Source organism: Athene cunicularia (assembly GCF_003259725.1).
Source record: "Athene cunicularia isolate RWA chromosome 3 unlocalized genomic scaffold, athCun1 chr3_part1, whole genome shotgun sequence".
Lineage (NCBI taxonomy): Eukaryota > Metazoa > Chordata > Aves > Strigiformes > Strigidae > Athene > Athene cunicularia.
The window spans coordinates 99165830-99186779 of NW_020799097.1; the positions used below are offsets into that span (position 1 = coordinate 99165830).

At 36.3% G+C, this 20950-nt stretch overlaps 1 protein-coding gene across 5 annotated transcripts in view; it reads right to left on the minus strand.

Moving 5' to 3' along the window:
• Positions 1-710: 710 nt before the first annotated feature.
• BICRAL (BRD4 interacting chromatin remodeling complex associated protein like) overlaps positions 711-20950 on the minus strand; it is a 52151-nt gene continuing 31911 nt past the window's right edge. For 2 of the 5 annotated variants that reach the window (XM_026844330.1, XM_026844331.1), the window contains exons 2-12: positions 20865-20913; positions 18038-18086; positions 17887-17955; positions 12041-13741; positions 10617-10716; positions 9277-9374; positions 7416-7477; positions 7142-7287; positions 6896-6990; positions 5291-5393; positions 711-4505 (exon numbers count right to left, since the gene is read on the minus strand). In XM_026844330.1, the coding sequence (XP_026700131.1) occupies positions 3703-4505; positions 5291-5393; positions 6896-6990; positions 7142-7287; positions 7416-7477; positions 9277-9374; positions 10617-10716; positions 12041-13741; positions 17887-17955; positions 18038-18086; positions 20865-20913 (3275 nt within the window). In that variant the 3' untranslated portion in view covers positions 711-3702. Of the gene's footprint in view, positions 4506-5290; positions 5394-6895; positions 6991-7141; positions 7288-7415; positions 7478-9276; positions 9375-10616; positions 10717-12040; positions 13742-15871; positions 16647-16681; positions 17079-17886; positions 17956-18037; positions 18087-20864; positions 20914-20950 lie in introns of those variants that run through there. The other 3 variants (XM_026844334.1, XM_026844332.1, XM_026844333.1) reach the window with 3 other exon arrangements.

Genomic DNA, 20950 nt, shown 5'->3' on the forward strand with positions numbered 1-20950 from the left:
TACTCCAAGTTGAGAGGCAGTGTACTTCACCAGTCCCTCGTTTTCACAGCCTCCAAAAATAAAGTGTTGAAGTTCCAAGCATAAAAGCTGTACTACATCAGAATCTCAGCATACTTTCTGAAAAATTCAATCACAGTAAGAAAAGGTTCATCACCCTTCTAAAAGTAGGAAGACGCATTATGTCACCAGCAATTGTAGTACCTTCTCACAGCCAAAAGGCAGGAATGGGAAACACTGCAAACACAGGTATCTATAACCAAATACAACTGGCACAACTCTTGAAACCTGACGAAGTGGTCAGCTGACTAGCAAAACCCCTCTCTTTTCTTCTATCTTCCCAAGGTATTGGAAGATGATGCCTCTACCTTGCGAAAACATGCCAGAGAAGGAGAGCATGTCTCAGCAACCTCACCATGGCAAGATTTCTGATGACAACAGAGCAGGACCACTGGAAATCTTGTTATCTGAAGATCAACACTATTACATGTAGTTCTAATCCCACATGAACCAAATCCTAAGAGCATTATGTCCAGAAAGATTCATGAGGAGTATGGAAAGTTGGCTTATTAAATAGTTCATAACAGGGCTGCATTACAAAAAGCACAGGAGTAAGAATATTTTGCAACCATATTACTTAAAACTGAGAACAGTACTCTTTTGGAAATGTAAATATTCAACTTGGTTAAATCAAGACAATCACAGATAGACAGTTTTTCCCAAATCTTTGGCTGTATTGCAATGGTTGTTTCAATTTGTAATCTCCAACTAAACATTTCCTATCCATGGATTAACAATATATTTACTGACTTGTGTCTTTTAACAGTATTTATCCAACATAACAAAATAAACTGCAATTTGTTATACTTTTTTTTTTACAAAACATTTTATAAATATTTTTACAAAATGTATACAAAGCAATTTCAAGTGAGACATACTTTACAAATGAAGGTATTTAAGCAAATAAAGTCCATACCACACTGACAATAAGTGACACATCCTCTTTAAGTGAAGTCAGTCTGTAAGGCCTCCCTAATCTAACAGATAAATTATACTAAAATCTTCAAAATGAACATAGTTTTCTTAATTGCCAGTTTAAAATTTGTTTTAATATTAGGCAGTGTTAAATAACATTGAAATCACAATGCTGATCCAGCAAAATAATGAAAACATGTTTAAAGTCATGCACATTCACAATACTTTGCTGGACTTGAGCCCATATGATTAATAAATTCATACTTTTTTTTTAGCACAACAAAAATACAATTCTTTCATTTACTGCTTCACCACGTACCAGAATTCCTTTAGAACTGAATTCAAAGGAGTGAACAACAGAACATTAACAATCTAAGATTAATCTTGCTAGGATTGTTCAATGGGTTCCTCTCGTAAGTAGTTCAGAGAAATGTGTCTGACCAAATCAACCATGACTACATTTTGTAATTTGTAATTTTTTATATGCCACTGTCCCCCAACCCCAAATGAGATCCAATAGAAGACACATAGCCTGATACTTCGATTATTTGCTGTAGAGAGGCTGGAAACCCCACACCCATTTTGAGGTGGTACAAAAAGCAAGTGGATCAATGAATGTGCAACTCTACTTTTTTCCCTATAAAAGAATAATTCAGCTAGTTAACATACAGCTGTGTAACTTACTGTTTTCCCTCCTAGATAGTTTAGAAAGGTTAAATTTCCAAAATGATAAAATAAAATACGCATCAGGATACACAGCCATGAGCATATTATTAAATCTAAAAAGGCAATAGGTGAAGACTATATTGTCAGTTTTGCCAATAAGAAAACAACTAACTGCCTGAGAGTCTATTCTATAGACACCTAACTAAAAATTTAAAACTGGCAATACTTATTATTACCTTGAATATTTTATACAACACTTGGGAATGTTGGGTTTTTATAAACATGTACTTTAAAATTGGCACAATTTTTTTAAATGGCAATTAGTAATGTACAAAAGCAGTATTTCCATTCACGTTGAAGGGGAAATGACTTTAAGTTCATCTTTCTTACACTGCTTTCTAGATTTGGTTTCCTTCAATGGTCAGACAGTGGACTGTAGCTCAATACTGAGTTGCACTGTAATCTACTGTCACAAGGATCTAATTCTGCTTTCTTTTGAGCTATTCAGATGGACTGAATTACATGACAGCAAAACCTTTTGTTTTCTTTCCTGGCAATCTAACTGACAACCACAGCTTGTCACAATGAGCCTCTATATCATGATAACTGTAATCAGCAAATCTGGAAAATGACTGGTAATTTTTCTAAGAAATTATGGAGAAGGTTCGGGGGAGAACATGAGCATACCTTAGAAACCACAAAAGCTATATCCTCCTGAGCAGACATATGTACTACATGCACATGACGAACGTCAGTGCATTTTTGTGCACAAAAGCACTCATGACCAAAGTAAACTAGGAAAAAGCAGCATGGGCAGCAAAAAAAGAGATGTCATAGATTAAAATAAATAAATAAAATAATAAGATTCTCTCTTAACAACATGACAGCAAGCCAAATACAAACCATGCAATGGTTTCACTTGGCTCTACAATATGAATTAATAATTACACACTTTTTGATATGTTTAAACAATGGGATTGCTGATCAACTTTGGTCTGTACATATCTTGCTAATTATGACTGCTACGGTGGATGATTTAACATTCTCTGACAGCAAAAAGCAAAAAAAAAAAATCGAAAATAAACACTGGCCTTTAAGTTTAATCAGAGTAAGGCTAATGTCCTCTTAAAATATAAGCTACAAATATCATAACAGTTTTCAAATAAAAGTGCTTTTGACACTTGGTCTTAAAAAAAAAAACCAACAAATAAAAAAAACATTTATACCACTTCAGAAAGACTCAAGGCTGACTACATCCAATTATAAAATGCAAAATCTTTTCCTCAAGAGTTAACATATATATGTATTATATATATAAATTCATGGCTCTATCATGGCCTCATCCTGTACACTTTGCCATTTACTGGCTTCCATTCTACCTTCCTTAGTCAAGCATTTATTACTTCATTATCATGCCACTGTGACTAAGATCATATAATATCATCCCACAGACTAAAGTTACCCACTACAAATATATCATCAAGTACTAGTTTCTGCTCAGAAAGCAATAGAAAAGCACTTTAAGTTTAAATTATGAAGCCTTGTAAACACACTGATGATATCCTTCCAACTTAAGAATCCTAGAACACAGATTCATTAACAAAGCAAATAATCACTTCTGAATAGAGGTACAGTGGGTTCTCCAGAAAAACTAAAGATCTGATGACTTGTGAAGAGAAGGGTAGGGGAGAATTGTTGCTTCCATCACTTTTTAAAAACATTTTCTTAATAAATATATCCTTTCAAATGACTGTGATTGTCAGTATATTACCATATTACGTAGGGCCTAACAACCTGCAACCTTGCTATGTTGCAGTACTGCACAATTATCAAAAGCACTATCATAATAATACTCGAAATAGTAAGGCCCTAACAGACTGCATTCTAACAAGGATTAACTTTACTTGGATATCTCACTGTAACCACAATGAGTATTGCTCTCAAACACAGAACAGAATCTAGTTTAGAAAGGTTAACCTTAAATGCATGTCAGGCTGTACTTGTGGTGTCATTCACATTTGCTTCTGCTAAGAGAAACATAACTTGTCCATGGTACTGTAACTATTAACACTCTAAGATACTATTTACAGCTGCTTCTAAAATAGAGTCAGTTTCTACAACACCTTCACTGTGGTCTGGAATAAATTTTTCCAGGCAGTTTTCCTGTGAAGCAATAGGTGAAAAATTAGGAAATTCTAATTCAACTGAGCCACTACTTGTCGCCTCATTTTGTGGCTGTCTCCCAGCCTTCTTAAGTTCCAAGATGTTTTTAAATGTAGTTTCTAAACTCTTATTGAGCAGTAAGTCTTGCTGGGGTTCACCAGAGACTTTCCTGTTATCAGGATGTAAAACCTCATTCTTTGGAGAGCTCCTCAGAGTTTTGTCTTGGAGGGAATTATTACACGTTACCTTTGAGAAAGACTGAACTGTGTTCCTTGATATTTTATTGTGTGTTCCATGACTGCCTCTTGACACAGTTTTTGACAAGTCTTCAGAACTCGGAGAATTCTCAGTGGACTTGGCGAGATCTTTTCCAGCCATTTTTTCTTCAGAAAGGGCCACGTATTGACTCTCAGAAGAACAATTAGCTTTCTCAAACTTTAAAGCTTTAGCGAGGCTCTCCAATTTTTTAGTAGAAGCTATTCCTTCTTGTGGTGTCAGAATGTTGTTAGGCACTAGAGGAAGTTTACTGTGATTTGTGGACTCTGCTGAGCTGGATTTTGGTCGGTCTCTGGCTTGGGTTTTGGTAGTCTGACTTCTAGAAGGTAATGTTTTGATAGACTGACGGTCACTTTTGCTGGACTGTGCTTCTTCAGCTGTTTTATCAAATTGTTTGGCAGAACAACAAAAATCAGCCTGATAACCATCTGAAAATTAAGGAGCAACATTTTACCTGAATTACCTATACATCAAAATAACAGACATTCCCAATGTAGTTCCTAAGTATTAAAATTCAAAAAACAAAGCCTATAGATTCATGTCTATAAGAGACACACATGTGCTCAAGTGTTCTGCTGCATCCAGTGTAGGTGACTATCACCAAATTAATCAGCATACTACACACCTACATGTACTGTAAAACCAGACTAAAGGCACTTCCCAGCATTCTAAATATGCCAATATGGTATATGGAAGACTAATATATTCTTCAATACATCCTCTGTTTATATTTTAAAATATGCAGAACATTTAAATAAATAGGAACAGTTACCTTACACAAATAATGTGCTTCTAGTTGCTACATTCAACAGTCTGTTAAAAATGCTGCCATTTAAATGGCTATGACATTCCAAAAGCAACACTTCATTCAGGTGAACAAGAGCATTCATGCTTCATGCAGTGGTGCTCTTTCTGGCTGCCAGCACTCTAACAGATTCTTCCCTACTAGAATTAAGACCATGTCATGATTATTGTCAAAAGAAACTCAGAAATATTTCTCTGCTGAACAGGCCAAATATATTTTTTTCCCCAAAATAACTGCCTTTACCCTTACAGTGTCTCTGGGAGTTATAAAAATTTAACTTGCACCTGCTTATAAGTATTTTGATTACTGGAATCCCTAGCAATCAGTGCCTCGCTGTGGCAACAACTATTTTTAAACACCCCATACTTACACTGCTTTTGTAAGATTCAGAAGTTAACTATTACTTACCAGGATCCACAAGTGCAAGACGCTTATCCCGGGTCAGAGACGCCCTCTCTTCCTGGTTAAACATCCTATCAATCATAACCATTTCTGCAGAGGGATTTATCCGCTGCAGGAAAAGGTAAAAAATACAATCATCTCTGTAGTCACCCATATGTTGGTACCCAATCAAAACATTTATAGTGTAGTTACTCTTCAGAGAAAAAGAAATGTGTTTCATTAGACATTTGCAGAGAACGTGCACAATTCCAGAACATCTTCAGAGATCTTGACTGTGATTCCAACCACTACTGAAACTCAACCATAACACTTTCTTCACATTTTATGGTACATTTTTTTTGTTACAAGATTTTAAAACACAGAATTACTATTCCAATCGTAAGAATTGTACCTTTTCAGGACTGAGTATGTTTACCACTGTACATTCCAATTTTTTACATCATACAGTATCTTTCTCTTTTAGAGAGAAAACCAGCAAAAATCTTGTAGCAGGACCACCTTATTGTGTTTCTTCCCTGCACTTCTCACTTATCCCTTTCACTAGTTGGTGCTGAGTTGCATTTTGTTGACCATGCCTTCAAGCCAGGTGGATTCAGCCATCACAGAAGAAAGTTCAGTGGCTTTTAAGCCACAACACAGGCTTTCTGTTCCAAACCTGAACATTATGTGAAATAACCTCTTCAAAATGACTGCATGGGATTTACCATACCAGATGCTAAAAGAATTTAACCTCCACTGCTCCTTGCGCCTGCGCCTGCAATTCCTTGCAAATATTTGACAGTTATCTTTTTTTATGGGACTATTAAATTCCAAATTTATTATTAGATCCAATATTATTAGATTCCAATATTAATTCTAACATATATTATGTATTCCTGTCTCTAAGCAGAGTGATTTAAATGTCTATTATACTCAAATTCAAAACTTTCCCAGGCTTGAAAACTAGCATGTCTGAAGCCACAACAGTATTTCCTGATCCTTGTAAAATACATTCTTAAAAGTAACTTAGTTTTCTTTTAACCTCATGCTTGGCATTGTGAAAGCACTTCAATCAGAAGCATTTCTGATAAAAATGTGAGGCTCCACCTAGCTTCTAAGGAGAAATAATCATTTCCTAAATTGTAATATGATTTGGCTCCAATTATAATATGGCTGGAGGCCTCTGAATGAAGATTTTCAACATTCTTTCAGGCTCTACAATCCACAGAAATATACAGAAATCACCTGCCTGACTACCACAGCTTGTTCAGCACAAGAGCAAGGTATAAGCAGAGAGCAGAAGTTCATGTGTCTTCAATGTCTATGGAACTTATACAGAACAGCACCCTTAGGCAGTATGTGAAATACAAACTCAAACCATTTCACTGGTTTTAAGATACGTGCATACACTTAAAAATGCAGCTTGGCCACAGATTGCTGGTGCAGTAACAAGTACGCTGGCTACATCTATGTATCTCTAAAATCTTCATGTATATATTTATTGCCTTTGTAAGGTGATAAATAGTATCAACAAAACGAATGCTCTCACCTTCCTGTAAATGTTTTTGGGTTTTCGTAACAAATTGAATCACATCCTATAAACATAAAATGTACCTAGGTTATACACCTTACCATTGCATCTTCTATAAGCAAACATCTGTATTTGTTCAGCATAGCCTGTGTCCTCTTCAGAAGCTGTGTAGCTACAGATTCAAATTCACTGTCCACTAGAAAGACAAGAGCATACTTTCAAATACTGTTCTTCAGTAACCTGCACAAATTTTAAAATGTTCCCTTTCTTATTGCTCTAACTTACGTAAAGAATTCTCTAAAAACAGGGATTACAAACTTATTGCCAATTTTTAAAAATAAATTTACCTTTCCTTAAGTCTTCCTCTGTTGGCAGTGATCCCTGGCACACATGATATGAAAGGAGTCTCTGAACTGCATCATTTAATGATCTGAACCGACTTTTATCTGGTGTCACAGCATGCACCTGATCTTTCTGTAATTGTTGTAGAATACTACAAGGAAAATAAATTATATATAATTAGCACATACTCTAACAGAAATTTATACACTGAAAAAAATAAAAAGAAATGAAGGTTAGAGGAAACATCTGCAACAAAATTACAGAAGAAAAATAACTTACAAAGCTCCTTTAGTTAACTGTTTAGCAGCAGGCCTTTTCTGTCCAACTAAATGACCATCCACCTAAGTTCAAAATAAAAGACAAATTACAATATATCTCCTCCTTTGCAAAGCCTAAGCTTCAGCACTTATTTCTGCCAATTAAGTATATCACCAATACTAAGTGTAACCACCATGTAAGCATAAACACTTTCAATTATCTCTTGCTTTCACAGGGCACTGTATCTACGAAATAGGGCAGTCACTTCTCTTACATAAACCAAAGCTCTGAAATGTTGTTCATAGGCAAATTCCACTGTAGTGAATTCCACTGTAGTGCATATACATGCTTCACTAGGAAAAAGGTTTTGTCAAATGTAGCAGATGAAAAGAAGAAAAGGTACAACCAAAAACTACTCCAAAGAAATCTGTTCTCAAGAACTGTCTCGGCATTTCTCAGTTGATGTTATTTTTCCCCAATTTTAATGGATTAAAGTATCTGTCAGAAAAGCAGGCTAAGGTTGCATACTTAAATTCTCAGAAGCCATGGTGGCTGGGTGGGGGGTGAAATTGTTTCTAGGAACTCTGTTTCAGTGTCGATGCTGCAGATACAACCATCAGGTAGATCTACATCATCTTCTCCTTTCCTTAGACATTTATGAAGCCAAGGTTTTTAAAGGGAACACATTCCTAAAATGTAAGGCTCTCTGAGGTGGCAAAGGCTCATGTTCCTACTGTAGGAGAGGCATTATTGCAATCCAAGTATTCTGCCAACGAAGCCATTCTGGAACAAACAGTCTGTGTTTAATATGAAGTTGTTGGGTTTTTTTCAGTCAACTAGTTTCACTAATGAAATTGTTCACAGAGCAAAAGTTACTTAACTACTTAAAAAAAAAATAGCATGAAAGCTCTTTTGAACTACAACATGATTAGAAGGAACAAAAAAATGTCTGATACAGAGCATCCTTCTTAGCAAAGTAGGATCAGCATGAAGCAGGCATGCTGCAATGGTATTTGCTGGCCAAAAAGCCTCTAGTTTCAGAGCACAAGAAGTATTCACCACATCTGACCAACAGTTAGAAAACTAGGCTGAATTCATAACAGCACTACTCTATCTTCCGGTTTACTTGTGTATCGGTAAGGCAGGGAAAAACATTCATGTCCTACTACACTGACAAATACATTTACAGCAAGGAACAAAAATTCTACTTCAGATCCTCCCTTGTTTTCTTCTGTGATTTTGTAGTGTAGTTCCATCCACAAGGAAGCCACACTTTCAAGCCTATGTCAAACCCTCACTCCTTGTCCTCTGCTACTCAGTCCATGAATGTAACAAATGTCTTCTCCCTCCAGAAGTTCTTGTATTCCCGCTCCAAAAAAGCTGGTCTCTCCTTCCAGACCCAAACCCTGGATGTAGTGTTAAATTTTTGTAAGTGGTTGCCATATATAGAACTTTTGGTGGTTGGGGAAAAAAAAAAAAAAAAAAAAAAAAAAAAGAAAGAAGACAATGCAGTAAGGAATAAACCAGACAAAGACCATATGGAATTTTTCTGCTACTTCTCATAAAACATCCCCTCCCAGTCAGCTAGAAGATAGCTGAGTTTGTAAGAAGTAATCGTAACAGTAGGTCTAACTATGTTCAACTCAATGAAGAATTGCTACGTCACACAAAATTATCTTCAGGGAACAGTACAGTCAGATTCCACTTACTGAATTAAATCTCAAAGCAGCATTCATAATACTACTTTGCAAAATATTTAACATTTATTATGTCAACATATGACAAGCAAAGACTTCTAGATTATCAATATGGAGTTGAAAAATCCCTAATGTCACTAAAGTTTTAAGGGAAAGGGAAACAGATAAATAGAAGTATTCTCTACCTGTATGCTCTGCTGAACTGATGACGATCCTATTACTTTCTCTTGTGGCTGTGTTGTTCCTAGAGACTGCTGTATGATTTTTCCTCCAGAGTCCTGTCCTATAAAAAATATGTTAAAAAGACTCTGTCATCCTAAGCAAGAACAGAATAACTTCATGTACCTATCTGATCATTTTACTTGAGTTTTTAGCTTTTAGCAGAAAGATGCACGTCTTGTGCTTAAAAGCATTAGTGCAACTACCCTGTGGAGAAACTAGGTCATAAAAACGAAACAGGACTGATATTTTGTGCTGCAAACTACAAAAATCCTCAGATATAAATCATCTCCTATCATAGTACTACAATGTAGAAAGAAATTCAAGTGTCCCAACAATTTACTGAAAAACATACAGTAGACTTTATGAAGTTTAAATACTAACTCTCCCTCAAGCACATAAACCCAATTTTTCTAGAACTCATGGAAGTATTTAGACAGCAGGCATGATATATTTTTTTCCTAGATTTTCTACATGGGAAGACTTCCTCCAATTGCCTTGCTCAGGAATTCAAACAGCCTCTTATCAGCCATGCTACATTACAACCGAGACGAATAAGAAAATTTTTTTTCCCCTCTCCCAAAAAAAACATACTGTGCTAATTGTAGAGAATTGCCTGGACAGCTTGCACATAACAGCACACAAGGAAAAAAAAAAAAAAAGGCAAGTAGATCATGGGATCTTATTCAAAAGGGTTACTTATTCACAAAGATGAAGGTTACTGCATTTTCCTGTTTGCTTTGAATATATTGCTTTTTTTCTTTTAGTAGCATGGTACAGCTTGAAAAGCCCAGTATTTTGCCATGAGCAATGCATTAACTATTCTAACTGAAAGTCACACTTTCAAAAATAGATTGATGACATCCTGCATATAACATTGTAATCGCTATGTTTCCTTCCTCTGTATCTATGGTGGGCACCACAAGAGAAGGTCTAGAAGTTTCACAGAATTTTAGCAGATGTCCATGTTTTGAAAATTACTTATTTTCATTTTCCTAAGCTGAAAAAAAAAAAAAAAAAGAAAAAAAGAAAAAAGGTACCATTTTGGATTTTACAGAGGGGAGAAACACTTGCTTATTGGGGAGATTCAACTTTTCACTATAAAAAATGAAGTGTTGTGGTTAGGAAAAATAAAAGAACACATTCAACACTGAAAAATTCAGTTTGCATTCTAAAAATAAAATTCTGATCATTTTTATGACCCTATCAGCATGAGCCATCAATGCAAGTCTGACACACTGAAGAACCACCAATTTCTGTTGCCAGAGAAAATTAAGAAAATTATTTTAAAAAGACCTTAGTTGACCTGATAGTGTGTTGCTCAGAAGACTTGTTAGCTGAGGCTGTCTCAAATTATCCTGTGTCTTCGATGCAGAAACTGGTGATGTCTGGTTCATAGCTTTTTTCTGTGCCACATACATTAAAAAAAAAAAAGTCAAAACCAGTCAAATATTTACTGAAAGCTTTTAACAGAGGAAAAAAAATCAAAAAAGGTAACTAAAATTCAGCTCTACACATCCCTTTTCAACCTCAAACTCTTAAGTAGTGAATTTTCATACATCTCAATTTCTATGTTCAAGAATTTTATAAAGAAAATGAGAGAGGAATAGAAATAACACTAACAGCACAAATATACACCATTCTCTTAGACTCATGATTTGTCATTACAAGCTGGGCCCTCAGAAAGCCCAGCTTCTGAGTCTCAAAACTGCAAGATGATTAAATAAGCTGTCTCCACAACAAAAAATTACACAGCAGAACAAACTCAGTTGTTTAACGACTAAATGATACATGGTTTACAATGAAGTACAATATATACAGTTACTATCAGTATTTTATAATTATCAAGGAAAAAAACAGAAGCAAAAAAACAACAGAAGTGGAATAGCTTCTTGCTAATCATGTGACAAGTCAGTGAGTTAAATACTGGCAGAGTTTGGAAGTTCACTTATGAAAACAGCCGAAGTTGAGTTGAATATATACTGCAGCTGCATCAGCTGGACAAAAAAGGACCAGATCTCACCTTAAAAGAAAACGATTTTTTTTTTAATTATTACTAAGTAGATCTCTTCTTAGAGAAAATATATTTTAAATTTTATGCTTTTACAAACTACTTTGAAAGGTATTTCCTTTTAAGGATTCTAAGAAACACCTCTTGTCTTGTCTTAGTGTCAAATTTCAAAGCTTCTAACTGCTCCAGACACACAGAACTACAATGGGCAAAATGTCAGTATGGTAAATATCAAAGAGAAACCCAAGAAACCTATTTTGAAGAGGTCAAACCTTGAAAATGCATGCACAGTTTTAGTAAGGTCTAAAGACTCGTAAGTGCTAAGAATGTACCCAAGCCTTTGTTTACATCTAGCTCTATGGTAAGGTTTTCAGGAGAGCTCATAGTTGTGTAATCTTATAATGTCCCTTCTTTTAAATGGCAGCAGAAATAGACCAGTACTAAGGAGTTCTGAAAATATTACTATAAATCACCAACAAAATCTTCTGAATTCACAAAAGTGACAAGACTCATTCACTCAGTGATAGACTTTGGAAAATACCAAGTGAAATGTCGTCTCTGGGTTACAGTAATTTTCAGCAGTTCCACAGTATCTGTAACAATACAAACTAGCAAAACGAACGTTCTCTGTATTAACATCAATTTTAATACTTTCTTAACCAGACTTTAGCACAGCTTACAAGCATCTCTTTGGCTACATTTTCAAGCAGCTTTCATACCTGACCAAAGGCAAACTGTTGTTGTGTTACTCCAATTGACGTGTGACTAAAGGTGCTGACAGATTTGGAAGAGGATGCTGGAAGACGATGCGATGCACTGACAGGAACTTGAGTTCTGTTCTGTGTGAGCTGATCTCCAGTGAAGTTTCCTCCTGATGCAACAGACTGAACTGATGGTCCCAAGCTAGGATGTACTGAACCAGAAGAACTTGCAACTGCAAACCGATTGGAAGCGGACATACTTGAGACTGTAGACTGCCCAGGTGACATCGTAGTAAAACTCGATCTACCTTGAGAAACATTAGCTTGACTGGGTGACAAATGCAACACCGTTGGTGATGCCTGCTGCAGTGGCACCTGTCCACCAACAATTTGTGAAGTTCCATGATTTACTATAACTTGGTTTCCAGGAGCTGTGAATGTCTGGCCAGAAACAAGTTGAACAGCTGTGTTCTGATTATTCAACATCTGTCCTGAATACGACTGGTTGGCTCTTAGCATGTTTGTAGAGTTCCTGTTGAGCATTACATGCTCAGCAGACACTTGGCTAGGAACCAGCTGGGAAGGCTGAGTCTGAAGAAGTTGTCCATTTATGGTCTGGACATGATGAACTGAATTAGAATTAACAGACAAACTTGTAGGTATGAGAAACTGGTTTTGAGGTGCATGAGGCTGTCCCATAGGAGAGTGGATAACAATACTACCTCCAGCATTGCTAACTGTCTGAGGTGTAACTGATTTTCTTGTATTTTGTTGATTAACAATATTAACAGACATATGAGGACCCACTACTGAACTCTGAGGTGAATTTGCAGAAGCAAACGGAATCCCTTGCTGTACATGATGCTGCTGTATTCCCAAGTTATTCACATTGTAAGCAGTCTGCTGACCCATCTGGATAGGCTTTGGTTGGATATTAATGGGAACTTTGTTAGAGTTTGGTGCCAAACCTCTTTGAATGATGATATTATGGACAGGCAATGACGTCTGAAAATTTGTGCTGTTAAATGGAACGGTTACAGGTTGTGCTACTGGACTTGAATTTGAGTTACCAAACAGTGAGTTACCATTTGGAGTCTGTCTATGAACCAAGAGGCCACTACTCATGTTTGCAGGTGTTTGTTGACCATTGCCTTTCAGTATTATCTGAGATCCATCAAGGTTATTAATGGTCATCATGGAAGGTTGATTACTAAATGAACCAATTAGCTGTATCTGCCCAGAACCACTAATCTGGCTGCTATTAGACAAATGCTGGCTGGGAACGCTAATTCCGACATGTTGCATAAAGCCATGTTGCACACCAACTGTATTGCTTGCAAAAGATGCTCCAACAGGTTGCTGTACCACTTGAGTAACTCCTATAGGTTGCAACGTCTGACCTGAGTAATTAGAAACATTAGAAGCCTGAGTAAAGGATGCTGATGAAGAAGGATGAAGCTGAGCTTGTGCAAACTGTTGGCTAGAACCTACACTGGCATCCAAATATGCCTCTTCTGCCAAAGTCTGTTCAGTAATATTGGCCTCCTGCAAGGACTTCTGAAGAATATCAAAAGGCTGATCCTCAGTAAGATCAGGTAAAGGAGAAGATACAAGTTCATCTTCAAGAAACTGAAGGCTACTGGACAGCTGCAGTCCATCACTAGGCCCCTCTCCAAGCTGACCACTTACACCTTTTACAGACGACTTAGGATCAGTGTTCTGAAATGCAAAACAAAAAACACATCCTTTTCAGAAATTCCAAGCTTGTTTCCCCATTAAGCTTTTTTCTTTCATGCAAACTTTCTTTACAAAATTATATTCTTTGCACACTATGTATATAAGGTGACTTTCATCCCATACAGTTGGCCAGCATAAACATGTGCATCACCTCACTCATGCCCTCATAGCAGACCTCTGGAGACACTACTCTCCTTTCACTTCTCAAATCTCCCAATTCCACAGCACTCAGCTCTGCAGTTGCCCTGTTTCAAGAGGATGTGACATGCTCTTGAAGTACCATTTTCCCTTTCTCAAGCTGAGCACTGTACAGACAGAAGGATAAAAGAAAGGAGGAGTGAAAAAACCTCCACTGTAACTCAATCTGGGGCACAGTTTCAGTAGTAACAGTAGTAACAGGGAAAAGGCAGAGGAAAGCTGCTCTTTCACTGACTTCCTCTATCAAATGAGATCCATCTTCAAAATCCTACCATTTTTACAGGCATATAGCACAAACTAGTGACCATTTCATAAGGTTAAGGAATTACGCTAATTCTTTGTTTAGAAAAATTTTTGAAACAAAGCAGTAAAAAGAACAATCCTACCACCTTTGTGGTTTATGCTAGTGAAACAATTTGGGAGAACTATAAACATTGAAACTACAGCAAATATTAAGTGGCACCTTGAATAAAAATATCCTTCAAATCTACATCCATAAATACTATGATAATGAAAATCAGAACCTATTTTACTCTGGCCTACTGTCATTAAGACTTTCCTGAAGCAAAAATCCAGAACTCTAGAGAACACAAATATCAAGTTTCTACAGGTGGAATGCCAAACTTAAACACACAGTAATACTTGCAATAGTTTTAAGTGAGACAGAGTACACCTTTCTAAATTGCAAAATCGTAACTATTCAAAAACAACATCCAGTTTCTTTTTAGGTCAAAATAAATGCAAAATGTGGGTGTGAAATTATCAATTATGTTCATACTCAGAGCCTTCACTCCTTGAAGGTCATAGACACTTGTTCTCACCTCATATAAACAATATGAAGATGCTGCAAGCCTTAATTATCACATGCAGTAACATCTCCACCCTAACTTCAGTTCCCCAATCATACTTATTCAGAATTTTACCCCAATCTGGTTTTGAATCAGCCTGTTTATTTTATGAAGCTTTGGTCATGTTTTAAAATATCAAAATTGTTCTTAAAATTCAGTAAAATGTTTTCAAAATACAATTAAAAAACTACAATAAACTTTTTTACATTTATGTTAACAGAAGGAATTAAACTAGTACTTAAATGTCTCAGTGTCTACACCTTATGAACCTAAAATTACAAATCAAGTTCTCAACTGTACCTAGCTACCATCAGACAGAGCAAAAAGGAGTCACTAAGGCATTACTAGGACTTTAACTGTCAAGTTCTTGTGGAGAATTCCCTATTGGATCTGTAACTTGTCTCCAGTAACAACAACCAATCTGAAATCTTTCACAACTGTAACTTAAGAGTGCTCCAGTTAATGCTATTGTACTTAGTACTAACAATACAACTATTACTAGTAATAATAAATAATATTACATGCAATCAAGATTAATAGCATGAAATTCTCCCAGGGGCATGAAGAATCCCAAGTTTCATTCCCTGCTCCCAGGACTGTTTAACATCCAAAACCAATTTTATGTGCGTAAACTGGAACCAGAGACCATCCAAGTTAACATCTGAATCACTGCTGCCCAGATTCAGAACAGCCACGCAGAACACCACATTAATTTCAGCAAGAAATTCATGCCTCTGCAACTTCATGAATCTGCTTACCAACAAGTCTTATTGTCACTGGTGCCATGAATATTCTGCTCTCTTAAGGTGTTCTACTATACTGTAATAGGAAGGTGCAAGCAGTCACTGAGTACAACCCAGGTAACAGGGCAACAGCTAAGGAAACCTTTCATGAGGGTTACAAGAGACTGACAACCACCCAAGGAAATCAATCTGGAATCAGCAGAGGTGGATGCAATCATTCAACTCAGGGCAGGGTGGGGGGAAGGAGTGGACACTGTTTTCTCGTCCTTCAGTCAGCAGGAACTTAACTTTGTTTGTGTGAGGTGTTGGCTGAACATGCTTACCAGCTGACGCACTGAACCCTTGACACTGAATTTGTAAACTCTGCCACTGAAAGGCATGAGACGGGCATCAAGACAGTCAATCTACTTCATGGTAGCAATTCTGAATACATACAAAGACAGAACTTTCAGTATCTGCAAAACTTCAACGATAAAAAACTCAGAAGCCTTTAACTTTTCAGGTAGCTTATATTATAAGCAGGGACTGTGAAACCATCTATTTAATTTATATTTCAGATACCCCTTGTTCTTTCACAATGCACTGTAAGAATCTATCTTTGCGATCAAGTTGTTCTTCACTTAGGTCAGCACAGGGCTGTCACACAAGGGAGGGAGGAAGGGAGGGAGGGAAGAGAAGATGCCATTAGTATTCATTATGAAGATACAAAAGAATGAGAACAGAGCACGAGAGGAACAAGTCTTGGAGAAAAATACAGTAATCCATCCTAGGCACAGACACTGGAAATCCCTGCTCCTCTGATCATCTGCCTTCTAAATTATCCACCCACCAATCTCATATACCAGAGCACTCTGTTGGCTTTCACCAAATATTTCTGTTTCTTCCAACTGCTACTCCCTATGCAATAATCCCACCTTGGCCAGGAAACTCCCACTCCCTCTCAAAATTACTCCAAAAACTTACTTTCTGAAAATAGACCAGAAATACACCCAACTCCTGCCCAGCTACTCATGCTTATCAGAAGAATCTCTACACAGAACAACTAGGAAGTCTCAACTATGACAAACGCACGCCATATGTCACCTTTTTCCCCCATAACCTCATTTTTCTCAGGATGAGCCCTCAAAACCCACCTCTGCTGTGCTGCACACAGGAAGCTGCTGTCTGATAATGGCAAGCCCAGTACCAAGTTGTTGCTGATTAGCTGAAAATTGGGCACACCCCATTACTGTTTGTACCCTAGTCTCCCACCATTACATCAACCAGTTTATATGGAGAAAGAACTGTCACTCAACTGCTTCTACAATATCTAATAATGATACTGAAAGGGGAAGGACAGGGCAAACAGATCACACTACTGTGGCTACAGGAAAGTCACTCGTTCTCTATGTACAGATAAACAGTTTCAGGATTTATGTCAATTATTTAAGGTCCCTATGCACCTATGAATATATCGACATATCTGTTAGAAACATGGGACAGAGTCAAAATAACAGTACAACAGAAGGAAGAACTACCAAGGAAACCCTACTCTATGTATTCAAATAACTGAATTGTGGGATGAAAAATACAGGGTTTTTTTACAAAACACACCAATGAAATCAAAGAATGTGGGTCAGAAGGGATCTCTGGAAGTCATCTAGTTCAATCTCCTACCCAAAGCAGGACTACTACCAGCACTAGAGCAGATCAGCCTTAGCTTTATCTCCAAGGATGAGGATTCCACAACCTCACTCAGTAAAACTTGGCCCAGGGCTTCAACATACTCCTGGCAAAAAAAGAATACTGAAGACTACTTGCAACAACTAATGAATTTAAATTGACTTCCCTAACACTGAAGTTACAGGAAGGAAACATCCCAATTTAGCTACTCAGCCTGAAGAACAAAAGATCCCCATTGATTAATTTTGAAAAATTGCTAGCCCATATTCCACTTAGACATGAGAAACAAAATCATCCTAACATACACAGGAAATGTATGAATGATTAACTTTTAAAGTCTACATTTGAGCACTACTATATCTACAGTCACTAAAATTGCAAGTCCAGTTTACTGGGAGACAGTTACACTGGAGAACATTTACACTGTTCATCAAGCTATTTTAACAAATTTACAAAACACACTTCAACAGTGCAGTATCTTTTGATTAATTCCCCACTGAAACCCAATAAAATACTTAAACTATTAACAGCATGAGATGGTTCTACGTTAGCATTCAGAATTTTCATACAAAAAAGGTCAAAACCCACATCTACTTCAGTTTTATAAAAGCCAAGTAATGCTGTAACAGAAGCATGCAATCTCAACACAAATACAATTTATCTCCTGACCACTTACATTGGAGTTGGCAAAAATTGAATTTGAGTTGGCTACAGAATATTCTGCATTAGTCAAGTCTTCATTGCTCTGGTAAAAGACAAAAACAATGTTTAGAAATAATACACTAAATGAAGCTTATGTATGTCTAATACACAGTAATGCTACTTACAGATTTACTACTAGGTCCATGTAGAAAATAATTCAGCGCCTGTGGGTCCCTTAAGGGGGGGGAAAAAAAAAAAGTTACCACTTTTAGGAAGCTCTTGCTACTAATGAAGCTAACTTAACCAAGCCATATATTGCATGCATATAAATCTGGTTTATAGTAGAAACATTTCTTTCACTGACTCCAATGCAAAGCTGAAAGTTTATACCATGTAAGGAACTGTGTTTCTTTATCAGCCCAATTTTCAGCTGTTGACAGTATTTGCTGTCATTGTACCAAGGCAATTCAAGAAATAAACCACGTTCATCACAATAATTTAGTTGCATTCTACTTTACTTCCCTTTATGAGGGTAATACTCATTCTCTTAAAACACAGTATTTTATGGGCAGCACATAGCACAAAACCTAAGGAAAATGCTATCACCAAACGACATCAGAACTAAACCAGATACCATCTCTTCTACAGAGATGAACTATAATGTTTGTTTAGCTCGTGTCTAAGTCAGTAGGGTATTTATGAACATGAATCTTTACCATGGTTTCTGCTACCCTTAACATAAGTTGACAAAAACTTATGCTTGCCACAGTAATAGTTCCTTGACTTGGAGAAAAAAGCAGCACCTTTTCCAAGTGACATCAACCACAGAAATAGCTGATTAAATATTATGAAATACAACTTCAATGTATTTCATTAACTTAGCACTATCACTGGATAAAACTCAAATTAAAAATCTGGTCTGACAATGAGTACTGGAAATTCAAACAAATCACAAATACATTAATGTAACTGCACATCGAGACCAAGTAAAACATTAAAACATGTTTCATGGGATTACTTTAATACAACAATTATACAGCATTTCCCAACATGTCCATTAGCATGGAGAGTAAAATGACATGGAATTTTTTTATTTTAAAACTTCTTTATTGATTAACAAGTAATAATAAAACATTTTTGAGAAGCAGGAGATTGTAAAAAAAAAATATTAATTCAAAATATCGCTCCTTCTCTCTTCATCATCCTAGAAGATAAAGAAGGAAGAAGTTAAAGATCTTCCAGGTTTACAACTACTCTTCCAAAACCACAAATACACCTCTACTCTTTTTTTCATTTAAAAACCAAACTGCATTCACATGTTTACAAAAAGACATGTTAGACAGTACTTGGCAGGGACTTTATGGTACAATTATGCTCACAACATAGAAGTGGTTACATATCTTTTCAAAGGAAAGTGTCATTTTCATAGGAGATTACACTAAATTTCAAGTATAAAGGAGAACAGAACTCAGTCTCATATAGGGCTCTATTATGATTACAAGTTTTATCAATAATCAGGCTGTTTAATACTAATTACACTCACTGGCTTTAAGTTATGAAAAATGCAATTAAAAATTAAGAACACTTCATCACCTCAAATATTGTCTTTAGTAAAGAAGACATTTTAGACAGCACTTACCAAAAATCAAAGATCCGATTGAAAAAAATACTGTTTTCCATTCTTCTAGATACTTAAGACAGTAATTGCTGCTAGCAGCAGGAAGAACACTAATTTTTCACACAAACACTCATGTGTATAGAGCGCACTTCATTTCTGGACCACCTGTGAACTTGTACCAGGATCATCTGGATTCACGCTCATGACAGAGCACTTAACTGTCCCGTGCGATTAATTGTCATCATGATGTTCCAAGCAGGATGTGTTTTAATGAGGCCACCATCAGTAATCTTGCACAGTATACTTCACAGAATAGAACTGGAAGCCATTACTGGCAATGGTTTTGGTACAGTAACCCCAAATTACAGCAACCACTGTGGTGATACTTTGTTTTTTCTGAAGTTAAAGCTCTCTGTTTTTCCTGGAAGCTTTGAGTGTATGAGGAAGGTAAAAGACCTACTTGTTTACTACATTTAAGAGTAAAAAATTCTTATATGAAGTGGAAAAGATCTATGAGACAGATGTCATACTAATTTCTGGCAGAGTTTGAACAAAGTATCACATATGACATGTTCAATTTTCTTACGTTTAAAATGCATTATGGTATATTATCTGTTATTGAATACTGACATTAACGATAGCCAAGGGAAGGTAACTTGTCACATATACAATCCACAAAAATCTTGCTCATGCTTCGGCTATCCTAATTCTTTTTTGAGATTCCCATATGGAATAATAAACCTCCAAATAAATCTCTTATGAAAATAATGGGAAAAATAGAACAAAACAAAATCAACTCAGGACCATTTAAAATCCCCTATTTGATTAAAATCAAGTATTTTTGAGTAAAATGCTGATAAATTCTTGTTTATTGTGAATACTTAACAGTATTATGTTCTGGTTTTCTAACATTTCTATGCAAATGCATGTTATTAGCAGAAATTAAGTATCATTAAGTAAACAATTCTTTTTCCTTTAAAAATACAAGCATAGTATTAACAAAGTATCTAGGTCCACTACTCAAAAAATTAAGATTTTTATTTTTTTAATCCAAAAAAATAGTTCATTGCAATTAAGTTTGTAACAACATCTCTAGCAACACGCTTCAACACAGACTTAATATTACCACTAGTTGAGAAGAGAATCCAGCCTCCATGCACACTCACTCCTCAGCTTCTTTTGAGGAGAATGCCATCAGTGGACAGTTGTCAGCTAGTATACACTGGGATTGAAGGCTCTGCCATACACACATCTCCACATGGAGGAAGCAAAGTATAGCTACTCATTCCATTTGCAAGTCATCTAAGTCTTGACACAGAATCACCTTCTAGAAGGTGATTTTGTCAAATTATTTTTCCCAACTTTTCTGAAAGAATTGCTTAAGGAAAACTTACCCAATAAGATCAAGGAGACAGGATTCATCGTCATCATCATCCATGACAACTAGAACAAAAAAGGAGAGGATGGATATTTGACATAT